At 34.0% G+C, this 21,625-nt stretch overlaps 2 protein-coding genes across 2 annotated transcripts in view; one reads left to right on the top strand and one right to left on the bottom strand.

Moving 5' to 3' along the window:
- LOC106172321 (L-xylulose reductase) overlaps window positions 1-21,611 on the top strand; it is a 31,525-nt gene extending 9,914 nt beyond the window's left edge. The window contains exons 7-8 of the mRNA XM_013552968.2: window positions 18,041-18,161; window positions 20,532-21,611. Of these exons, the coding sequence (XP_013408422.2) occupies window positions 18,041-18,161; window positions 20,532-20,632 (222 nt within the window). The 3' untranslated portion in view covers window positions 20,633-21,611. The remainder of the gene's footprint in view (window positions 1-18,040; window positions 18,162-20,531) is intronic.
- LOC106172318 (uncharacterized) lies at window positions 2,576-15,122 on the bottom strand. The gene is made up of 3 exons (XM_013552965.2): window positions 14,145-15,122; window positions 7,239-8,015; window positions 2,576-4,247 (listed from the first exon to the last, which is right to left on the bottom strand). Exons 1-3 carry the CDS (start codon window positions 14,281-14,283, stop codon window positions 3,958-3,960), a joined length of 1,206 nt encoding a protein of 401 aa, XP_013408419.2. The 5' UTR covers window positions 14,284-15,122; the 3' UTR covers window positions 2,576-3,957.
- Window positions 21,612-21,625: the final 14 nt, after the last annotated feature.

Genomic DNA, 21,625 nt, shown 5'->3' with positions numbered 1-21,625 from the left:
TAAAAACCAGGTGTCAGATGAATCTGCTTGAGGATAGGAATCTGCTTCATGTTATTTGCCTGACATATATTATGTTCTCTGTTTCTTGCCTGAAGTGAGGAGGGTGGTTAGACTGCAATAACATGGCCAGTTATTACTGCTAAATAAAATGCTGTGCCATATTTCAAATGAATGAAGATTTATCCACAGCTGTGTTTCATTTAAGTGTTACATAATATTTTAAATCATATATTTTTTGGTTTAGGCATATTTTTCTGGAGCTACATATATGTAAACTATGGTAATATTATAAGAACTAATAAACTGGTAATTTGGTACTTAAAACTGTTTATGCAGTGTGAAGACAATTAATTTTCATTGATCAAATAGGACACTGCTGCAGTATTTTTCCTGAGGTCAGGTTTCAGACCGTCCAGTTATTCAGTTCAAACATAGTGTTTTTACCAATTTTACTAAAAAGAAAAACTAAAAAACAAAAAAATAATAATAATAATAAATAAATGATTAAAGACCCAGGATCCCAGATACTCTTATATCTTGATTTTATATATACTGACATTTAGCATCTTTAACACAAGGCTAAATCAACCTTTTCTTGCCAGTGGTGATGTGCATTAGGCTGAATACAACAGCAGGGGATGAAAAGAAAAAGATAAATACTATATCAGCAATTCAAGCAAACAGATCAAGCCGACAGATGGTGTTTATTTTAAAGGATGTAACCCTTGCTAGGTTGGCAGTACTTCTAAGTCGAAAGGCAGTGGAAACTTGGCTGCTACACAAAGGTGAATTTATTTCTGTTTTCAATAACATGCATTTGTACTTAAGAATGGCAATTATAGATGAGATTAAAATAGAAAAAAAACTTATCTTCACTAGGAACAAGATCAGTATTGATAATGTAAATTAGAATTCTAAAAGCTACTAGCTATGTACTTTTATGTTTTTTTTTAAATTCTTTTTTGTTTCTGTGTGATAATTTTTTAGAGATCATCTGCATTTCATATAATTTTGAGTGTATATCAATAACATGATATAATACAGCATAGGCCAGCCACAAATAATATAATATAAGCCAGTATAGATCAGCTTTACAATGAAGAAACAATAACTTCATGATATTGGTTGAGGGCACGACGAGATGGAGCGAAAAAAACATATCAGGATGGTTAACTCAATTCATCCATATCCAAATTTGTATGATGTGAAGATTTTTCTTGTTTGATGTGCATAACCCATGTACATAATTATCACAAGTATGAAAAAGTGTCCATGTAGCTTCTTCATCTCAGCTAGACAGTCTGACTCATAAGCACCCAGGGTTAAGCACATCATTAACGAAGTCAAAATTCTGAATTTGTTCCAACGATGTTTTTGAAGAACTTGGCTGAAAAGTGAATGTGCAGATCTCCTCTGATTGCTAGGGGCAACACCTGACATTTGAAATGTGAAATCATAGCCTTTAATGAGTCTTATTAAATTTTCACATTCTTCTTTACATTACAGTAACATGTACAAGAAGCACTTGAAAGCTACGATTTCAGTGAAGTGTGGGAACTTTATTTTTCACAGTTTCCATGTGTTTCAGTCAGAGTGTGACATTTAGATTTAAGAATTGATAAAAATAAGAAAAAAAGGAGAGGTGGTATTTAACCCTGAAATTGATGAAACAGATTTTTCAAAATACAAAAAAATTCCTTTTTGATGTCTTACATGATGATGTTATGTGGAATATTGATTAGTTGTTAGTGCTCATCTGTATAATTCAATTTTCAAATATAATAAAAAATACTTCACTTCAGAAACTCTCTGAGAACGATAAATATGTTATTTTGATGACCAGGTACAAAGTCAGAGAGAATGTGCTGCTCATGCTTGTTTGAATATTACTCCAAAATTAACTAAACCGCCCTGTATTTTCATTTTGGAACATTTGGCAGGGGAACAGATTCTACTGAATATAATCAATTCTTAAATGTAATGTTATTGATTTCCCATTAGTCTATCACATAACATTCACACTCTTTAAGGCACATTCACACATTAAATAAGTCTGGTATTTTCGTCCCTTGATTGAAGCAGATTTTAACCAAAAGTAAACATTGATTGGGCATATGAGCTTTATCAAAGTTGATCACTTTGATAAAAACTGAAACTTTTATGAGGAATGCTTTCAATCAAGGAATAATGGAATGATGAATTCTGGCAGTGAAATTTTTAGATTTATATACAGAGTAAGATACAATTTTTTACCAAAATCTATTGAGTCAAATTTTAAACAGACTGGACAAAGAAGTATAAGCAGATACTAAGTATTGAATTTTTTATTATAAAAGTAGACATATTTGAAAAATCAAAATTTGAAGTTTAGAACAATTATTATTATTCACCAAATGGATGGCATTTATTGCATGTTTCAGAACAATTTCATTTCAATTAGTGATTGAAATGAATTAGAATAAGAAAAATAAGCAAACCAAATGTAGAATAGACTGCAACAGATGTGCTTGCATTCCATCCCTCAGCTCTTTTGTAAATAAGTTGTCAGTATAATGAACACCATTTCTTGTAGAAATATTGAGAAGAAAAACATTTTATTAAGGATGAAATCATCCAATACTTGATTTTTATATAAAGACATACACTTTTTTCAAGAATATATCTTTGTATTTGTACATACAGGGATGCTAGCATGTATATATTTCTCAATCAAGAGCCTGGCTTGAAAAGTGAATTATGGAGAAATGTTCTGTGGATACTGGGAAGGGATCCGTCGTTGGTTTGAGAACTTGCCAGCTCAGTAATGAGTTGAATTCATTTGGACTAAATAAGATTTTCTGTGTGAATAGATATAAGTGGTCCTTAAGTGTAATACATACATTATATATATAGCAGTCTAACAAGCTTTCAAGCATATTTAGTATGTGTGCCAATCTGCACCAGTAAAGCTAAATACAGCATTGCTACTGCCAGGTTCATGTGTTCCATAGGCATGTATGTTACTTGTAACACAGGTACATGTATGTTATCAATCTACATCCTCGGTAGCAATAAAAAACGAATGAAACAAACAATCTCTCTCTTTCTCTATCTTTCCATGTGTGTGTGTGTGTATTTGTGTGTGTGTGTGTGTGTGTGCATTTACTTAGTACAATAGCATTGCCAATATTTAAGTATACACTAGAGTGACATAATTGTAGAGGAAATTTTAAAGATTTTCTAAGCATCTGGGATATTTATAATATATCACCATTTTTGCAAGTGTTTGGCTAAAAAGTATTTTTTTTCTACTCTGTTATTATTGTATAGCCAATCTTTAGTGAGTCCAAGGAGGCATATATACTTCCTTGGTGATTTGATGTGGTCTTCAACTTGAAATGCAAATATTTAACAAGTCTTGCACATTGTCTTGCTCTATCAGTCGTACAAAAAAGTATGTTATAAAATATTAATCTGAATAAGTTATATAGATCTAGCTATAAACATTATTTCAATTAATATGATGATATGGAAATTCATATTGCAGTCAGTTACTTAACAGACTGACATGTATGTCAACAAATTACTAAAGTAAAAAAAAAAAATGATGACATATAAATGCACAACTCATGCCTTGTACAGTCTATAGCATATACTGGAAACAAGTTAATTTTGATGCCAAAGCTCTGTGACACTACTTCTCTACCTCAGCCATTCTAATAATTGTTTGGCTTTTCACATCATGTAATGCCAACTGTTATGAAAGCTAGGCTAGTTTATTCAGGCTTGCAGAAATCCTATGTAGCTCTGTTGCCTAGATAAATTGTACCACTCCAAAACTGTCTTGTCTACCTCATGCAGCCCACAGTATGGTGCAAACTTTCACTTCAATTTACTGGCAATTCATCTAAGATTCCATGAAATCCATCTTTTTCATCTTTCTTTGCTGTGACCACAATTTAGTCGCTGTTGCATGGTTCAAGGAGGGAAGAGTACTTTAGCAGACTTGTGTCTCCAGTATATGTCTCCAACCCTCCAAATTTTGGTACTGCGCTCCGGGTTTAACTTTATATGTGTCCGAACTTCATAGGGGGCATACCCCCTGCTGGTCAACAGCTGACACAGTCTTTGCAGGCTTTTGGTGGGACATGGTGAATCTGGTTTTAATTGGTCAACAAACATCTTTTTCCATTCCATGAAGATGTAAGGGACATAGACAGTGTCCAGGAATGTGGTGGCCTTCCCCATGGCTTTACATTCATATCCCTCTGGAAGTTCAAATCAGGTTGATGAATTAAAACATGTAGTTAGACATATATATGCAGTAATCATGTAATGTGTATCTTATTTGACCAGTGCATGAATATGACAATGAATATTTGATTGTTACCAAGTCTTCTAGGGTCTACTTGGTAACAATCAAATAGAAGAAATAATTTAATACTGTATGTCTGAAGTTATGTATTTGAAAGCATGTCTTACATTGTAGCCTAGCTCAGAAAGATAAGGCACTTCTCCCAGTTGTAAGAGCAAGTTAGATTTCTCCTTTATATTTTTTAAGGTGATATAATGAATACATTTGTATGATGTAAATAGATGAGAAAAATAAGTTTGGTTTGTGGTCTACTACTACTCTATAAGAGAGAGTAAAATTATAAGAAGTATTTTAGTATGGGCAAATGTAAACAGATTCTGAAATCATATGAAAGTGATTGGGATTGAAGTGGCAGGTATAAGTGAAGTTGTACTGGATATGATGTAAGTAAATATAAGACTGTTGATATTACATAATGCTATACCATGCTGTGAAAACCTCCATAACAAGGAGAGGAATGGTAAATATACTAGTCAATGAGAAAAAATATTAGACTTCCTGATCAAGTTGCCTTTTCTAAACATTATCACGCCTGGTGTCATTTATTTTCTTGTTACGCTTGATGAAGATAGATTTATTCAACTTTTTCACATTGTTTAGGTTCAATATCTTCAAAAGATGCCGTGACTGTTTCGTAATTGACTAGGAAATGTCAAACCTTTCAGAGGAGGTGAGGCAAATATATATTGTAGTGGCAGCAATAGATGGACGATGGCGTAAATTTTGAAGCCAAACAATGTGGCAATTCTTCCCCTAGGCAGGTGCTGTTACAGCTAAGGTGCTAATATACCGTGGTGTTTTAGAATACGGCTATCTGTGGATACCTTGTGTGAAACATGGACATCAATTTGGTGCTCTGTTATTGTGAGTGTAGAACAACTGTTAGGTTAATTGAAGGGAAGTAGGTAGTTAGGCTGAGTAAATAAGCTTGGGGTGGGTGTATGATGAGTTGTTTTCAGAAAAGATCTATATGTAGTGAATTTTTTTTGACACAGCGTAGATATCAGTGCACACTTAATGATGAGAAAACAGCATGTAATTGAATTTTTTAATGGGTGGTACAGGCACTTTTTTCTTTCTTTTTTTCACCAGAGACAAAATATACCTTTGGCAGTTAAAGTTGTTTTTAGTTGGACCACTTAAAATTAGAAATATATTTTTTCATCGTTTTTTTAGTGACCAGAGGTCTATAGGCAATGCTTGCCCTAATTAGTAGCAATATAATTTTGATCTTAATAGATATCTGAGTCTGCTAATGGCCATGCAGATGCAGCTCACTACTTTCTCTGTTTGGCTACTTATGTTACATTTGATGTTTAAATCTGAAGGACAAACTGAAAAGTTGTCTTGACTACTGAAAATATACACAGAATTTAGTTTTGCTAATCCTGATACAATACTTTTAATTAGGTCTAGTTTTCTCAGTTACTTCTGAATTCTGGGAAATAATGATTACACACTGCATAAGAAAGGTTACAAATACTGGTAGTGTTCACTCCCATTCCAATTTTTATATATATGAACTAAACAAGGTGTCTTAATATTGAAATGTTTGGACATACTGATATATATTGTTTATAACCCTATGTCATGTTTCCAATTTTTAAGATAAACAATTCAGAAAATGAAAGTGATTAGATGAAATTGATCTGAAATTGATTTGATTAAAGATAACTAATTTTCACTTTTATCTTGAGGAAAGTAGACCTGTTTGTCATTTTAGGAACACTGAGAAAGTAAACTGGACATGTTTTGATTCTATCATTATAATACATCAATTATCCATCAGTGAATTAAGTGCATAAAGTCACACTGCAATAAAGTCATACTCCCTGTAAGTGAAGGCCTTGGTATAGCAAAGATTAATTTTTTTTTTTTTTTGAAATTTTAACATTTTCCCTTTGAATTCATCACTGTCATTAAACTGTTGACAAGATTATGCTCTTTTTTGAGACAGTTTCTGATAATTAAGTTATAGCTTGGTGATGATAGAAATATTGCTGAAATTTCCAGGATTTCCCCCCTGTATTGAGGTCTAATGTGCATGGTAACATAAGTTTTCCCTTTGCCATAATTTGATAATTAGTTTATATCTGATACTTCAGTGGAATCAAGCCTGATCCCCATTACATTGTATGATTAACCATATGAAAATGATAACTATATATTATTAACCTCTGCAGAAGAGTACCTAAGGGCTGTGAAGCATGTTTTTTTTTTTCAACTTAAAGGTTGCATAGATCAGGGGGTTAATCTCATTGAAAATATTCTCAGATGTAAGTGTCAAGAAGGTGTTGTTTCAAGTGCAGTGAAGGTCCGGTTTGGATTTTTTTCTCTTCACTGCAGATTTCTGGTTTTTTTTGTAATATGGGGTTCCTTTGATTGACAGCACAGAAACTGTGGTACGAAAGTTTATATTTCAAGAGTGCTAAGTGCTATCCTAAGACAACTGAAGTTGTATTGTGCATGCATATATGAAAATAATGTTTATGTTTGTAATTTGTTCCCTGAAAGCTTATTAGTTAAATCAAATTATCTAAAAATCATTTAAAGAATATAATAACTTAAATCATTGTGACAAGTTAGTATTTAGTGACCACTTTGTATTGGATAAATGGTTTTGAATTGCTTTAAAAAATAAATAAATGAAAATAAATAATAAATACTTGAAACAAAATCTGAGTATTTTTTACCTTTCATTTTGTATTTCAATGAGCATGGACAAAGAAATTTTTGTCAGATGCATGTATGATACAAGAGTAACTGGAACTTGCAGCAATTTATACAGTGAAGAACAGAATAAACCCTTTTTTGATCTTTCCCACTCTTTCCCAATTCAAAGTTAAGTATACACTAATATTTCTAATATTAAAAGTATACCAACCTATATCCAGTTTTATTATTGCAACAGGGGTATCTGTTAGGTCCAAAATATCATCGATGAAAATGGTCCTTGCAGTTGGGAGAGGGTGACCCTTACTTAAAATCTCACGGTCGATGGCGTCCAGTTGTCGCACGCTCACACCACCTTGGTTGTCTACATTGTCAATGAATGTCACATTTTCGTGCATATCAGAGACTGCATTTACTGCTAGGAGAACTTGGCTGGTACAGTTGTTGAGACGGATACTCTTGTGAAAGCGGCGCACACTCTCCCAATATGGCTCTACTGCAATAACCATGTGACCCATTTTGATGGCCAAGAGTGTGTAATAGCCAATATTAGCACCAATGTCAATTACAAATGCCTCTGGGACAGCTGCCAATGCTCTTTGATAGACATCTGTTATGTGAGGTTCCCAGAATCCTCCAGAACGAAGGGCTGCGGAGATGAATTTGTCCTCATCTGATTCATAGACACATATTGGAAATTTGGGTGTGGTTTTTGTCAGTATGCATGCAATGTCACTATTATGGGTTTCAGGAACTTCATTGTATAAATTGTATAAATCTGTTGGAGTATTTGCACTTGGAAGGAGAAAATGGCGTGGAATGCTCATACGAGACAATTGAATGTTGGATGGAAGTTGAACAAAGTTTCTTTTTGCAAGAATAAATTTTGAGTCAGTTTCTTCTCTCACATTTTCTGCTCGGAGGTGAATACTTCTGTACTTGCCCATCAGGTGCAAGAAGAGAAACAGGAGACAAAGGTTCAAAAGACCTAAAAAGAAAAAATATATATGTTGGTTATATGATAAGAAGACTAAAATAGCACCAAATGAAGCCTCTCATTGATTAGACCCCATTCCCACAGATTTTAGATCGATCTATCCCTGTGGGGAGTCTCACTAGATTACTGTCAGCTTAGCCAGCTTAAGGGTCTGTCCCGCCTACTAAAAGCTGTAAGGGGATAATTAACTACCATGCACGCTCGGCTGACAGCAATTATGCGTGAACCCCCAGGGAGTTATGTCGTTCTAGATGGAGCGATCTTAATCTATGGGAATGCAGTCTTAGATTGGTTGGAAAGGGATTAGCTGTACAACAATTGTTCAAGTAGTCAAACAAGCATAAGGCACGTTTCTCAAACTCTATCAACTCGTGTGACATGTTTTCATAATGTTACAATATGCAACTTATGTAGGTCTGTGACGACATAGGTTATTGTTGAAGAAGTAGGCTATGAAGAGACAGAGACTGAGACAGATGAACAACATTGATAACATTACTCAAAAGCTTGGCAGAGGTAAAAACAAGTGATTATACTCTGGCTTAGGGAAGCAGATTGGTATTTTGAAACAGAAGTGAAGGAGATAGATAAGTAGATAGATAGATAAATTTATTGGCAGATCCCTTATCCACCCCTCTTTGTGAAAAAAATACCAGACACTAACTTGATTATTTGAAAATAATATTACGACCTTTTGAGACAACGTACAGACTGTTTGATTACAGGCAATGAACAAAATGCCTTGATGTACCTTTCAGTAAATGGATTAATAAACCAGCTTATTCCAGAATAGGGACTTTTTTCCTTGAACAAAGTGGGAAATGAAGTGTTTTCATGTCGTTGATGAAAAACAAAAACATCCTTTGGGTGTAGATCTATACAATTCATTGAAATTTGAGAGACTATCCAGTAAAACTAAGTTTAAGGACTCGGCAATCCAGTTAGGAAAGGTCATCTTAGTACAAGTGTTAAATCTTTATCTCGAAGCAAGCTAGCTAATTTTATTAGTAACCGCCGTTACTGTAATTTCTAGAAATTTTCAAACATCTTTCACATTACAATATTTTGCTTTTTCAAGATTTATCATTTTCAGTTTTTCATAAAGATTAACTAATTGACAAGTAGATAGCTCCCTTTTCACAATTTCCATATCAACATCTTTCTTCTGTAACCATCAAAACATATTTTCGGAAAATGATATCAGTGTATTTTGTTCAAATTTGATAAGTGATTACCGTATGCTTTGGCCTTGTAACATAATGCACTGAGAGAACATTTAGTAAGTAAACCCAGCCTCCAGTGGCTGGGGCCGCATTATTATAGAAATGGAAAGAACATGTTATGGTGTAATCAAGTTAGGTTTGCATTTAGACAAAGTAAGTTGGGGGTAATTAGGATCTCCCCAACAGTCAGTTTGTATTAATGGTAATATGTAAATGCTTGTAGGTGCACGAAAACAGTTTTCTCGCTGTATGTGTGTTTCCAGCATTTAACAAAAGGCTTTTTGTATTTCACTTTTTCTTCTCCTTTTTTTCAAGGTGGAAGTGAGTAACGTTTTAGGTGAATATCCAGAAGTACTTGCAAAAAAATCTCTATATGTGAAAAATCATGCCTGACAACAATAGTATGAGTGCAGGATTTGATTTTTATTTTATTTTATTTTTTTTAAGATATCTACTCTTTCAGAGTGTTTTATGACCCAGAAACCTATTTATAAGTAATAATACTGAATTGCAAAAATATTGCAGTTACCGTATTCATTATTTTTACAAAGTTAATGATTTTATAAGTTGGCACATTGAAATGAAATTTAATTGTATTTGGCTGATATCCCATCCATAGAATTCCCTTAGCATCATACCAGGAAATCTGGATTTGAATGAGTAGACTTCTGGGCTCTACTGGACAGAATCAGTGGGATGAAAGGTATGAGGTACGTATAATAACGTAGTTTACTCCAAGAAGAATTTTTGATCTTTAAAACTATCCATCATTTTGGCTGACATTTATGATGAATCCTCATCTACGTCTAATAAGTATATCAGGTTTTTACTTCAGAAATCATTTCCCGTTATTGCCCATTGAGAAATCCAATTATGAAATCTATTTAGAGGCCAACATTGTTTATGATAGAGGCAATGTCTATAATCATTTTTCCAGCATATGTCTTTGATATACGTACACATAAAGCATACTTGGGAGACTTAACTCTGGTAATTGAATGAAATCACCTATGGATTTTTGTACCTGCCACCAACTTGTACAGATGAGGGTGCAGTTTGAAATGTATATAATCACAGTGATTGGTTTCTTGCTGCTGCACCTCTCTCCAAGAACTTACATATTATGGTAACTTATTGCTCAAGGGTCGAATTTACTAAGTTGCATTTGAATTTTTTTTTCATAGTAAAACAAAGTATATTTTCAACATTTGTATTGCATTGTAAACACCCTATTTCTTGTTATAGCATATATCACTCTTACAGTAATAAATATTTGTATTGCAGTAATTTATTTTGTTTATGTAATCCATGCCAGTATACATTATTGACAAGATGTAGTCTGTGTTGAGTCTAGTGTCTTACAAACTACTTTTATGATATTATGTTACAATCAATACAAGTATTCAATGTCCACCATATCCAAGTACAGATTTATTCACATACTGTTGAAATACCTTGCTCTTGAGTCAATAACATTACGAAATTAGTATTGGTGTCCTTCAGGATATTATTGTTGTTCTTTACTCATTGATACAAAATAGTTGAGCCACGATATTACCAGAGCCTTTTTTCTGGAACTTGTGAACTCTGAATGTTCTGCTTAACCGTGTCAACATGCATGGATGACTGGAAAAATATTGCTGTTAGCTGCAATCAAATGGTCAGCAGATTAATGTTTACATAAGGGGGACAGGTGTAACATTTGTCCACCTACAGTGCCCTTCAGGTGATCAGCTGTGGTGTAGTGCAAGAGAGAGAAAGAGAGAGAGCTAGAGACAGGGGTTGATCACACATTTTGATGAAAATAAAAATGACCAGATATATCTCAGAATCTCTGCTTATTATTTTAATGAGTTTTGTACTATAATGTTTAGGGAATAAGAAATTAATGTGCCAGTATTCTTTTTTTCATTTCATTTCGGCTTTAAATTTTGATGAAAATACTAGTACTGGGGGTAGTAAGGAAGATTTGCATCTTCACAGATCAACAAAATAAAATTTCATTGTACCAACAGGGTACAATCTATTAATATGAAGTTATAGCTACACCACTAATATCAGCCATATATTTGGCTTGGTATCAGAATTAGGTTTGATGTTTACCATTCAGAGAGAGAGGTTTATCTTATTTCTGTCAGAAGGTAGAGCAGTTTTGTGAGATATTTGGAATGAAATACCATGTTTTGAACAGCACATTTCTCACAATAAATTGATTTAGTGTTTGTCCTCAGAACCGAGCCAGATTACTCAGAAACGTGAGATCGGTGATTTTTGTGATATGTTTTTCATTTCTTTTTCAGAATTTTTCCATATTGTTGGAATTGATTGAATATTTTATTTGGAGAACTTCTGTTGTTTTAAAAGGTTTTAATTTTTTTGTTAGTCATACTGTGCATAGTTAGACTCACACATGGTTTAATAGACAGGCACCTAACTCCTGCCTTTGATAAAACTTTTGTTTGCTCTGAAAATAATTACTATGAAAACTTCAACATAGCCTCTAACTCTTATCGTGCAGCTGAAAATGACTCTGTTACTAGAAAAATACAGCAGAAATGTTTCATTGTTAGATCACTTAAACTAACGTGCTGCAGGCGCCATTTCTTAAACAAGCAGACAACTTTTAATTCTTGTAAATGAATAGTTAATTTTACACTGAATATTTAAGATTATTTTCACACTAAATAAATATTTTAGTGCATACTCACTCAAGTTGTACTTTAAAATATTCTAAATCTCAATTGACTTGAGTGATTTTTTTTTTTTTTTGCACTTGTAAACTCTAATCCTTAAAATGTGTTCTAGCCTAAGACGTTTTAGTATATACATGAACACTAAATCCTTATTGTTTCTAATTGTAACCAAATTCTGCCTCCTAGAACATGGGGTCTAAGTAAGGACCACCAGTGTGCATTGTCAGGTGTTTGTACCCCTAATTGTTAATGTCTGTACGGTTCAGTGATTGATCAGATGTCACACTTTTCCTTTAGATTTACTCTTTTCTTTTCTCTGTACAAACAATGTCTAAAAGGGCTGTAAGTAGTTTATTTGTCAGATTTCCCTTGGGTGAGCTTCGTTACGTCTTTTCGTGCTAAAAGTTTCAAGAAACTTTTTTGTTGAGAACTCAATCCAGGTGGCTTGGGGTGCCTGCGTCCCCCCGTGGGCATAAGATCAAAGATTGGGTGAATTTTCATAACTCACCCATTTCTGAAATAATATTTATCAGGTAATAGATCTGCATTGTCCAGTGCTTAGTCCACTCCAAAATGCCTGTGGTCAACTGGCCAGGCGGAATGACCACGGGGGCTTAGAGAGTCAGTACATTGGTTTACTTTGTAAATAGATTCCAATACTTAGCCCACGGTCCATTAGTCTACCCACTGAAACATGGTCGGCGTGAAAAGGCAATAATTCTTCCGAATTTGTGATTTCATTATTTGCTGTTTTGGAATGATGTAATTTGTAGTCGATCTTCTGGAGACTGTGATCTCCTTTGTTTTGAAGCCTGCATAATGGATGTTGATTTGCCGCCATGGCCTCATGAAAAATGGCCAACATTGGAAATCATGGGTCATGTTGTTTAGCTTAAAAGACAGTGGACTTTATTTTTAATTATTGTTTTTGTTGCCTTACTTCATGCAATATGTGCAAATAAAATGGTTACAATTTTGATGTTTTGAATCCTTTTGAAACAGGCCTCTTGATATATATATATATAACTGTAGAGAGCTGTTAGAGAGAAAAGCATAATGTTGCAATCTTTCAATTTCCCCCATTCCCATTATCATTACTTGGCAATAATTGAATTGTAGCATTAGCAGTGTTCAGCTCACTTATCAAATATTGTCTTATGGACCATGTTCAATGAAGCAGTAACTGACCGTGCAGTTTTTTTAATCATTACTGCATTTATTTTCTTTTTGTGCTCGCATGTAAGGTGTTTAAAGGTGCATGTGTGTGTGTGTGTGTGTGTGTGTGTGTATGTGTGTGTGTGTGAGAGAGAGAGAGAGAGAGAGAGAGAGAGAGAGAGAAATGCATCAGTTCTGCCCTCATCATTTCAAAATCCTGTGTTTGCACTTATCAAAATCACAATGGTAGCCTAAATCACTCACTTTTTTTTGGTCAGCAAATTCTAGATATTTTATGTTAAATATTTGGCTCATTTAAGAGATCAATGACTTAAGAAAGTGTAAATGCCTCTTCATTAGAAGACAAACAAGGAGAAAGGATTTGGACTAACAAGCGGTAAGAAGTCAATAAGTTGCTATTAGGAAAGGGAAGGTAAATGTAGAAGGAAGGAAGCCAGGCTTTTCGCATTTTCACAGGTCAGTCTTCTTTAACCTGCCAATCATGACCAAAACCCTCAAGTTGTTTTGATAATAGCTAAGAAATATGATAGGCAGATGCTGAACTATTATTGATTTTCTGTTGCAAGAAGGAAATTGGAGATGTCTCTCTTTTTTTCTCCCCTTTTATATTTTAAATATGTATTTAGCCTTTCACTTTCTTACAAGATTTCCATTAATCCTTTCTCTGCTGTCATCTGTGTGGGAGCTCTCAAGCTCTCAAAGGCACTACTTTTAACCATTATGTCATTTATTGTGAAGGAAGATTGGAATTTATTATTGCACAATATTGAAATGCCCAGCAAGCTTGAATGACACTCAGAAAGACATTTTAATCCAGCAAAAATTTACCCATATAATCAACTTGAATGTGCCATTTGTTTAACTCATGTGTAACACAATAAACTGTCTTAAAATATGAAGTCATGTATACTACATACAGTCACAATTTTGTAACAAGAACTTCATTTTTGTAACTTAATTGAAGAGTAAAAAAATATCTTTGCAATTTAATTTCAGAAATGTTTACTTTTAATTTGCTATCGCCTTACCTATTTTAAGCCATTTACACACAAGTTTGGTACTGTGTAGGTTGCCCAAGGCCCCATTATGCACCGTTATTGCTATGTTAATTCGTCTCCAATCCTGAAGGTTTGGATATCTTCTAGAATGCAAATACCAGGAAGACATGATGGCACTTAATCGTCATCTACCTGTATCTTAATCCTTGTCTCTATCTTACTCCTTTCTCATTCTGTCTTTCTGGCTTTGAAGTTTCATGTCAATAATCAAAGGCAGCATGTTTGGTGTTATGACTGGTGAGTTACCGAAGAGTGCATCATGACAGACTGAAGTAGTAAACGGCCAGGATTTTCTCATGTCAATTCATTGATCATTCCAGGCTTGCTGCTGGCTGTGCTCTGAGTCATTTGTGCTGTGATAGATTTGTGATCCATTCATCCCATAGAATTAAACAGCAATTTCTATAAAGGATTCCCCTTCTTGACCTACTGAAGGTTTCCACTTCACTTGGTAAAACCAGGAAATGCTGCGGAGATGGGAAAGGTACTGGAGCAGCCGAGGACAGATGTTTTTTCTCCCTTTTGAGAAAATCAAAACCTTCACAGACCAACTAGCTTCGTGTTTTTTTTTCTTAAGTTGTATCAAATATCCAGGTAGGCTCTTATAAAAGGTTTTTTTCCGTCTTTTTTTGGAGAAATGTTATTTTTTACCTCTGCATTGGACTAACTGAGTGCAGGCTAACTAGTCACTGTCTTTTTCAAAGACTACACTGGTTCTGTGTGGTAAGCCCCATAGCAGCATGACATTACTCTAGCAGACGTAACTCCACATGGACAGAGCGGAACAATGGATGGGTCCATTTGAGTGGTTTGTTAGGGGGTGCTAGGTAGTTCCTGCTGGGGAACCTCCACGGTGTGAACATGGAGCTGCCTGTCCCATATTTTAGTTCTACTAAAGAAAGCAATATTGAAAATTGGTCTTAGATTTAAGCCCAAAGAATTCCGGTCTACTTCAGTTTGGGATAAATTTATATAGCATACCACTTAAGAATAATAATTACTATTGGAGGAAATTTGAATTATTTCCTTTTTTCATTAAACAGCCCTATAATTTTTTAATTGTAATATTTAATTGGACTACTTACTAGTCTACAGATTCTTCCTTAATAAAAATAGACTTCAGTTTTGATCTTTAAAGATTAGACCAAATTTTGTTTTTCATTTCTCCTGTGACCAGAGATCTGCCCAGTCCCTGAGATCTGCCTGTCCTGGGGGCTTTCGTGATTTGTAGCTGATATTTGCCTTGAAGAAACTAAGACTGAATGTCCTGATCAATACACCTCTACACAAGCTCCATAGTTTCCATTATTCCATGGTAGCAGCGGTGCAGTTTTAAAAAATTGAATTATGAATGGTTCCTTATCTTGATTCAGAGTAATGGCTCATCTGTTTAGTTTGCTGCACAAGATTAGATATAGTTACTGAGCTCTTAGAAATGCTTTGCTGAGGTCATGCTAGAAGTAACTTATTTCAGGTTAAGGCTTATAGAAAGAAGCTTGATTCATTTTTGTGCCATTATGCATAAATAAATTACATGAAAAGATTAAATGGATTATATAAAGATTAAATCTGCGTTATGCTACAGGATATTAAATCTTGGTTCCGAGGTTTAATTGTTAGGCCCCTGAGACGGCACATGTGGAGGTGGGGAGACCATCAGGAGATTAATTGGCATTGCTTTTAAGTGGGTCAACCATATATGATCCGCAGATCTGTTAGGCCGTATTCACATCGAGTTGAGCCATGGCTCTATAAAGCCACGACCTTCACATGGCGAACTCACATGAAAGGAAAACCGCCTAATCTTTTAATAGTTTCTCTGCCTCTCACACGCATCCCCATGTGTCGTCCCAATGGTACCGATTTAATGACTGTACCCCCGCAGGGACGACGCATGGGGAGGCATGTGAGAGGAGGAGACACTATTTAAAGATTAGACGGTTTTCCTTTCATGTACGTCCGCCATATTTAGGTCGTGGCTTTGTAGAGCCATGGCTCAACTCGATGTGAATGCGGCCTTAGTCTGCAGATCAACTTGTTCTGGATGTGCTCCTAGTTATGTTTCATAAAAAAACACTTTCTTCTCAGAATCTGTCATTTTGCCACCTTTATAAACCTGTTCACAATATTTAAATTTGATACTCAGTCACTCGGTAGTTACCATGGTAACAATGCCAATTAACTAAATGATGTTGATTTATACTGTAGCTGCTGGAGCAGTACACTGTACCTTTTATTATTTAGAGACATTTCATGTCTTTTCATTCAAAAATAATATTTTGAATATATATAGGAAAATTGGATAATGAATATGGTGTGAATATGGCTGTGGCTGATGTTGTGTTGGATGATTGTTATGTAATAAGAAATGCACTGATTATTCAACAAAGGTCATGCTATTTTTCTTCATTGTAAATTATTATAAAAAAAACAGCTATCTGGTATTTGTAAGAAATGAATGGTAATCAGTAGCCTAAGCATTTTTTTTCTCTTAGTTTATTTTTTAATAGATTACATATTAAGCCAAAGTAGTACCTGTAGTAGCCTATGTCCTTAGAATAAGTGGAATACTAATAGTCTACATCCTTAGAATACGTAAATGGAATACTAGTGTGTGTTCTTAGAATAAGTATGTGCCATTCCATGCTGCCACATGCATACTTACATGTAGTCTATTGATAGAGATTAGTAGACAATATCTTGTCTCGATAGTCCAAAGGTTTACTGGTCAGAAGGTTTATTGGTCCGAAAATGGTAAAATTTTCATCATTTTTTAAATCAAGAGTTCATTGGTCTGAACATTCGGGCCAATGAACCTTCGGACTATTGCTACGGCCCGGACAATATCTATATCTGTTGTCTGGCACACCTGATGGAGAGACCATCATTCTTTCATGCAGTCACTGGGGAAGAATAATGATGTTTGGGGTTCTTTTGTTTATATAATTTTATAAGGTTAAGAAGTAGCCTAGGTCTGCAGGGTACCAGTTAAAAACTTGTACAAGTCATATTTGCTGCTGTGCAGTTTCACTGAAATCACCTTAAAAGCACCCAAAAACATTATGTCCTCATACATAAATATAAACCCTCACTAGTGGCTTTCATTTGGAGGCCAAAGACCTACATAAAAATGCTGTACTTGGGGACTTTTCTATTGATTCTGATATTTCCTATGAAGACAAGCCATTTTATTGGCCTCACAGATACTTTTTGACTAGCAGTGTCTATTTGTTTGTTTTTATTGATTTTTACTCGGTGTCATAAAAATGGCCATGTTAGATTTTCAGAAGGCCAAGTCTTAGAATTCATTAGATTTTTGGATGGCAGGAGAAATGTTTCTGTGCAATGTGCTTGTAGTGCATGCTGTGTCAATTTTCTGATAATTTCAGGCCTTTTACCTCTTGCAACTAATGTTTGTAATTACATTAAAATTGTTTTATGTGATTTTTTAACTCCAGTTGTGGAAATTTGATACAGTATTGTTGCACAGAACAGCTTTAATTCAGAAGTAATTGACATAAACTTTGTCTTAGAATTTGATTAAGTTGAAAATACTAACTGTTTTAATTTAGTGTGTACTGATGCAGTGCATAAGCTAGTGTTATTGTTTGACTATAGTATATTTGGTAGTGTATGCCAAATATAACAAGTATGTGTGTGAGTTAATTTACCTGTGTGAGTGAATGCATATGTTTTATTTATGTTTGCATGTACTTGTGTGCCGTAAACATCTCTCTCTTTCTGTGTAAGTGTGTGTGTGTGTGTGTGTGTGTGCATGTGCGTGTGCTCCAGAAGCACTCATTAAATGATACATTTATATTTCTTCTCCTACTAAACCAATAATCTGTGATGCATATATTCCCCAGATCCGTGTGAACTCAGTCAATCCCACTGTTATCTTAACTCCAATGGGGCAGAGAGTTTGGGGGGATGACCCAGTCAAGAGTAAACCACTGCTGGACAGAATACCTACAGGGAGATTTGCAGGTGAGGAGGAAACATTTTACCTTGGAAAATTGGTACATTCCTGATTAAAGGGATAATAACTCTTTGTTTTGGCCAGAAAATGAATTTTCCTGGAGTAAACAACAGTTTTCCCATGCTTACCAGTGGTTAATGAGTCCATTTTTGCATTCAAAGTTAGTCCCTGGTTTTTTTCTAAAAAGTTTGGTTTTTTGTTAAAATCTCTTGAGAGATTATAACAGAGTACAGCCATCAATGGAAGTCACGTGATCTGAAGACAAGCTCAGATATCAGAATAATAGCTATAACTGCTGTTTTTGTGGTAAAACAGAATACATTACATTTCTATGAGTTGTTCACAATGTTTTTATTGTGAAATAAAGATATCATACGAAGAGTTATTATCCCTTTAATTTTGTACTGAGATATATATGAAGTTTCTCCATTATATCTGTTATTATGAAGATATTATAATGATGATAACTTCTACTGGTTACATGTGGATCTGAATAACATTTTGTGGTTAGTTCAAGAACAGGAACAAAATTTTTTTTGTGTATTATCTCAACTAGATATCTCTGGTTAGCAATCTTCATGAACCTAAGTAAAATAAAAACTTATTGCCAATGCTGCTTATTTCTTTAAGAGAGTTGGCATACCCATCTTAATTTTGTAGACTTTTTGTACCTGTAATGACTTAATATTCTCAAATATTAGATTTACTGAGCATCCAGATGTTTATTTTATATTTTATCAAACATGTTTTATCTGTGTAATGAAAACAAAAACACTTTGGAATTTTGATTAGTGAGTTAACAACTGTGTTGATTTTGGTGTGTGCATATGCAGGACATTAAGTCGGGTATTGATTTTTCCAGTTTATTCTCAATGAAATGCAAGTTGTGCAACTTCTAATTCTAGTACAAGAAAGGTTCATGTTATAACTGATTACTGCTCCTACAGACCTCCTTGTAGTAAGATATAGAAACAGTAATTTAAAGTTGAAAGAAAAAAAAGACATTTTATTTTGAATACATCTCTGTAGAATTTCTCCTAAACTTATTCATTTCTCCTCATGCAAGTAAGTTGTTTGTCTCTCCCTTCACTTGTCAGTTTCTCAGCTGTCATCTATACACTGCTTCAAATAAGTACAGCAGTTTAATTGCTTCGATCTGGCAAGTTATGAACAAGTCACCTTTCAGAGGATACTCAGCAAGTAAAGTGGTAAACTTATCTTCAGGGTAAAGTCGTTTTTTATGCCTAATGGACCCAATTGGGCTTTCCTTTAAGTTTGCTAGATTGAACAAATTGAAAAGCATTCATTTACCTGTCAGTCCAAATTTACATGACATGAAAAAAATGGCCTCACTTTTAACAGTTAGTGCAGTATATACACAGGTGTTTAAAACACTTTGTTTTTAAGGAGAGTCATTCATCTTAAAGTCATCCTATGTAATTGTTGAACAGAGCACACGTTTTATGTTCATATATGACAATATAAAACTGACATTAAAACAGTTAAAATGGTCTGTTGACAGCAATTTTAAAGGGGAGGGGGGTCTTTCTTGAAAAATTCAACCTTTTTACCTCCTTAGTTGACCCAATTTGAAAATTAAGTATTTACTTTAAAATATTTCAGTTATTGTTCTGTGATCAAGTCTTACAATGTGGTAGGTGAAATATCCCTATAACTTCATATGTCCCTCCACTGACAGTTAATGATAACATAAAAAAAAAACAATCTTCATGTTCCAATTGCTAATGAACTCACCCATTCTTTAGAGTGTTGAATTGCAAAATAAATAAAGCTAGGAAGATTGCTTTGTATAAATTTACATGCTGTATTAAAAATCCAATTGAAAAATGACTGGAGGTTTAGTTGTAAAGTAAAATATTCACATTGTGGATGGTAATCACTATTGACAATATTGACATTTCCTTAAAAAGCATCTCTAGGGTTGTTCTGTTTTTTTAGCATTTTGTCAGAATTGTGTGGAAAGAGTGATTAAGTTTTGGAAAATTGTTTTATTCATACTTATTAGCATTTCTCTGACATTCTCCCAGGATTTAAGTTTTTCTAGGCTGTATACACAATCATAAAATAAGTCATCAAGTCACATAAATGAAAATGCATCCCTTAAGTTTTTTTCTTTTTGCATTTGGTGAAGATTATGTGATTATATGGAAATAGTAATTAGGTTTTCAGATATGTTTTATTCATATTTTTAGCATTTCACAGAAAAATGTACCAAGTGATTCCCAGATTTAATTTTGGCTCCACACATTTGCTTTACAAAATGCTGTCATTTCTCTCAATAATCAATACTTTTTTCGATATGTAATTGCTCATTGCTTAAAAATCTGTTTTATTCATAATAACTCTTCTCCTTTCAGAAATAGAAGATGTTACAGGGGTCATACTTTTCCTGCTCAGTGACAAAGCAGCCATGGTCAACGGCCATAACATGTCTGTGGATGGCGGGTTTTCCATTTAACTTCCATGGAGTCCAGTCTGCTGTATAAGCATATTGTAATTTTACATCATTCCTCTCTTCTCAGTGACAGCTACTCACTGATGCCAATAAAAAAAATCAATTAAAAAAAATCATTGAACATTGTTTACATTTAATTAATTGTGCCATCTTGACATTAAAAATATATATGGATCTTTCTTGCATTTATGCATGCATAATTGTAAAAGCAGTGCCTTTTTTTGAAAATTGTCCTGTGATTTTATAAAGCACAATTTACTTTTTATCATCATTCCTTAGCATGGTAGAAGGTTGTACTTGCTGTTAGCGTTATATCTCATTTAAATTAGATTATTGGAGTATAAATGACAGGAATTGTATTTCCAAGACAATGTTAGAAGATACGATTAGGTGCCATCAGTCTATACCACATTAATAATAATAATAGTAATATAAGTAGCCATTATTATCATTTGTCCAAGGCAGATCAGATTATGGTGCTCATTACAGGGTCCAATACTCTGGGGCCTGTGTTATTAAAAATAATTATGTTATTAAATATAATTACTACGTGGTCAGAGAATTTATTTCATATACTTATTGATTCTTAAGATATTCATATATAAAGTGTTTGTTAATTTCATTAATGTAGCTTTTCACTGCCAATGAATTGTGCATTTTTTAGTAAAGCAATCTTTCCTTGCATTGGCAATGAGCATTTTTGTTAATTTTCACAATGACAAATTGTGTCCAACAAAATCCTGTTTAATTTGTAATAATCAATTATTACATAGTCTAAGGTAAGTGAGGAGTTCCACAGAAATCATTGCTAGAATCATAAAATTATTGATGAATTCTGTACTGTTATCACTGCAGCAACTGTCTCCTAGTGACACAAATTAACTCATGAATGTGTCCCACATAAGTTTGAAATAAATACGTCCCTTTGCTCAAGTCCTAAAGCCATTTTTACAGATGCACAATGAGTACTAGACCTTAAAAACTGGAAATTTCATT

This window comes from Lingula anatina, chromosome 2 (assembly GCF_051362555.1).
Source record: "Lingula anatina isolate TDL-2025a chromosome 2, LinAna3.0, whole genome shotgun sequence".
NCBI lineage: Eukaryota > Metazoa > Brachiopoda > Lingulata > Lingulida > Lingulidae > Lingula > Lingula anatina.
This window is presented reverse-complemented; position numbering and strand designations above follow the sequence as displayed.

Coding starts and splice junctions, on each gene's coding strand:
- LOC106172318 (XM_013552965.2), bottom strand. CDS start 14,283: ATGTCTTCCTGGTATTTGCATTCTAGAAGATATCCAAACCTTCAGGAT. Junction 8,016..14,144: donor GTGTAAATGGCTTAAAATAG/GTAAGGCGATAG, acceptor TTTTCTTTTTAG/GTCTTTTGAACCTTTGTCTC. Junction 4,248..7,238: donor AATAATAAAACTGGATATAG/GTTGGTATACTT, acceptor TTGAACTTCCAG/AGGGATATGAATGTAAAGCC.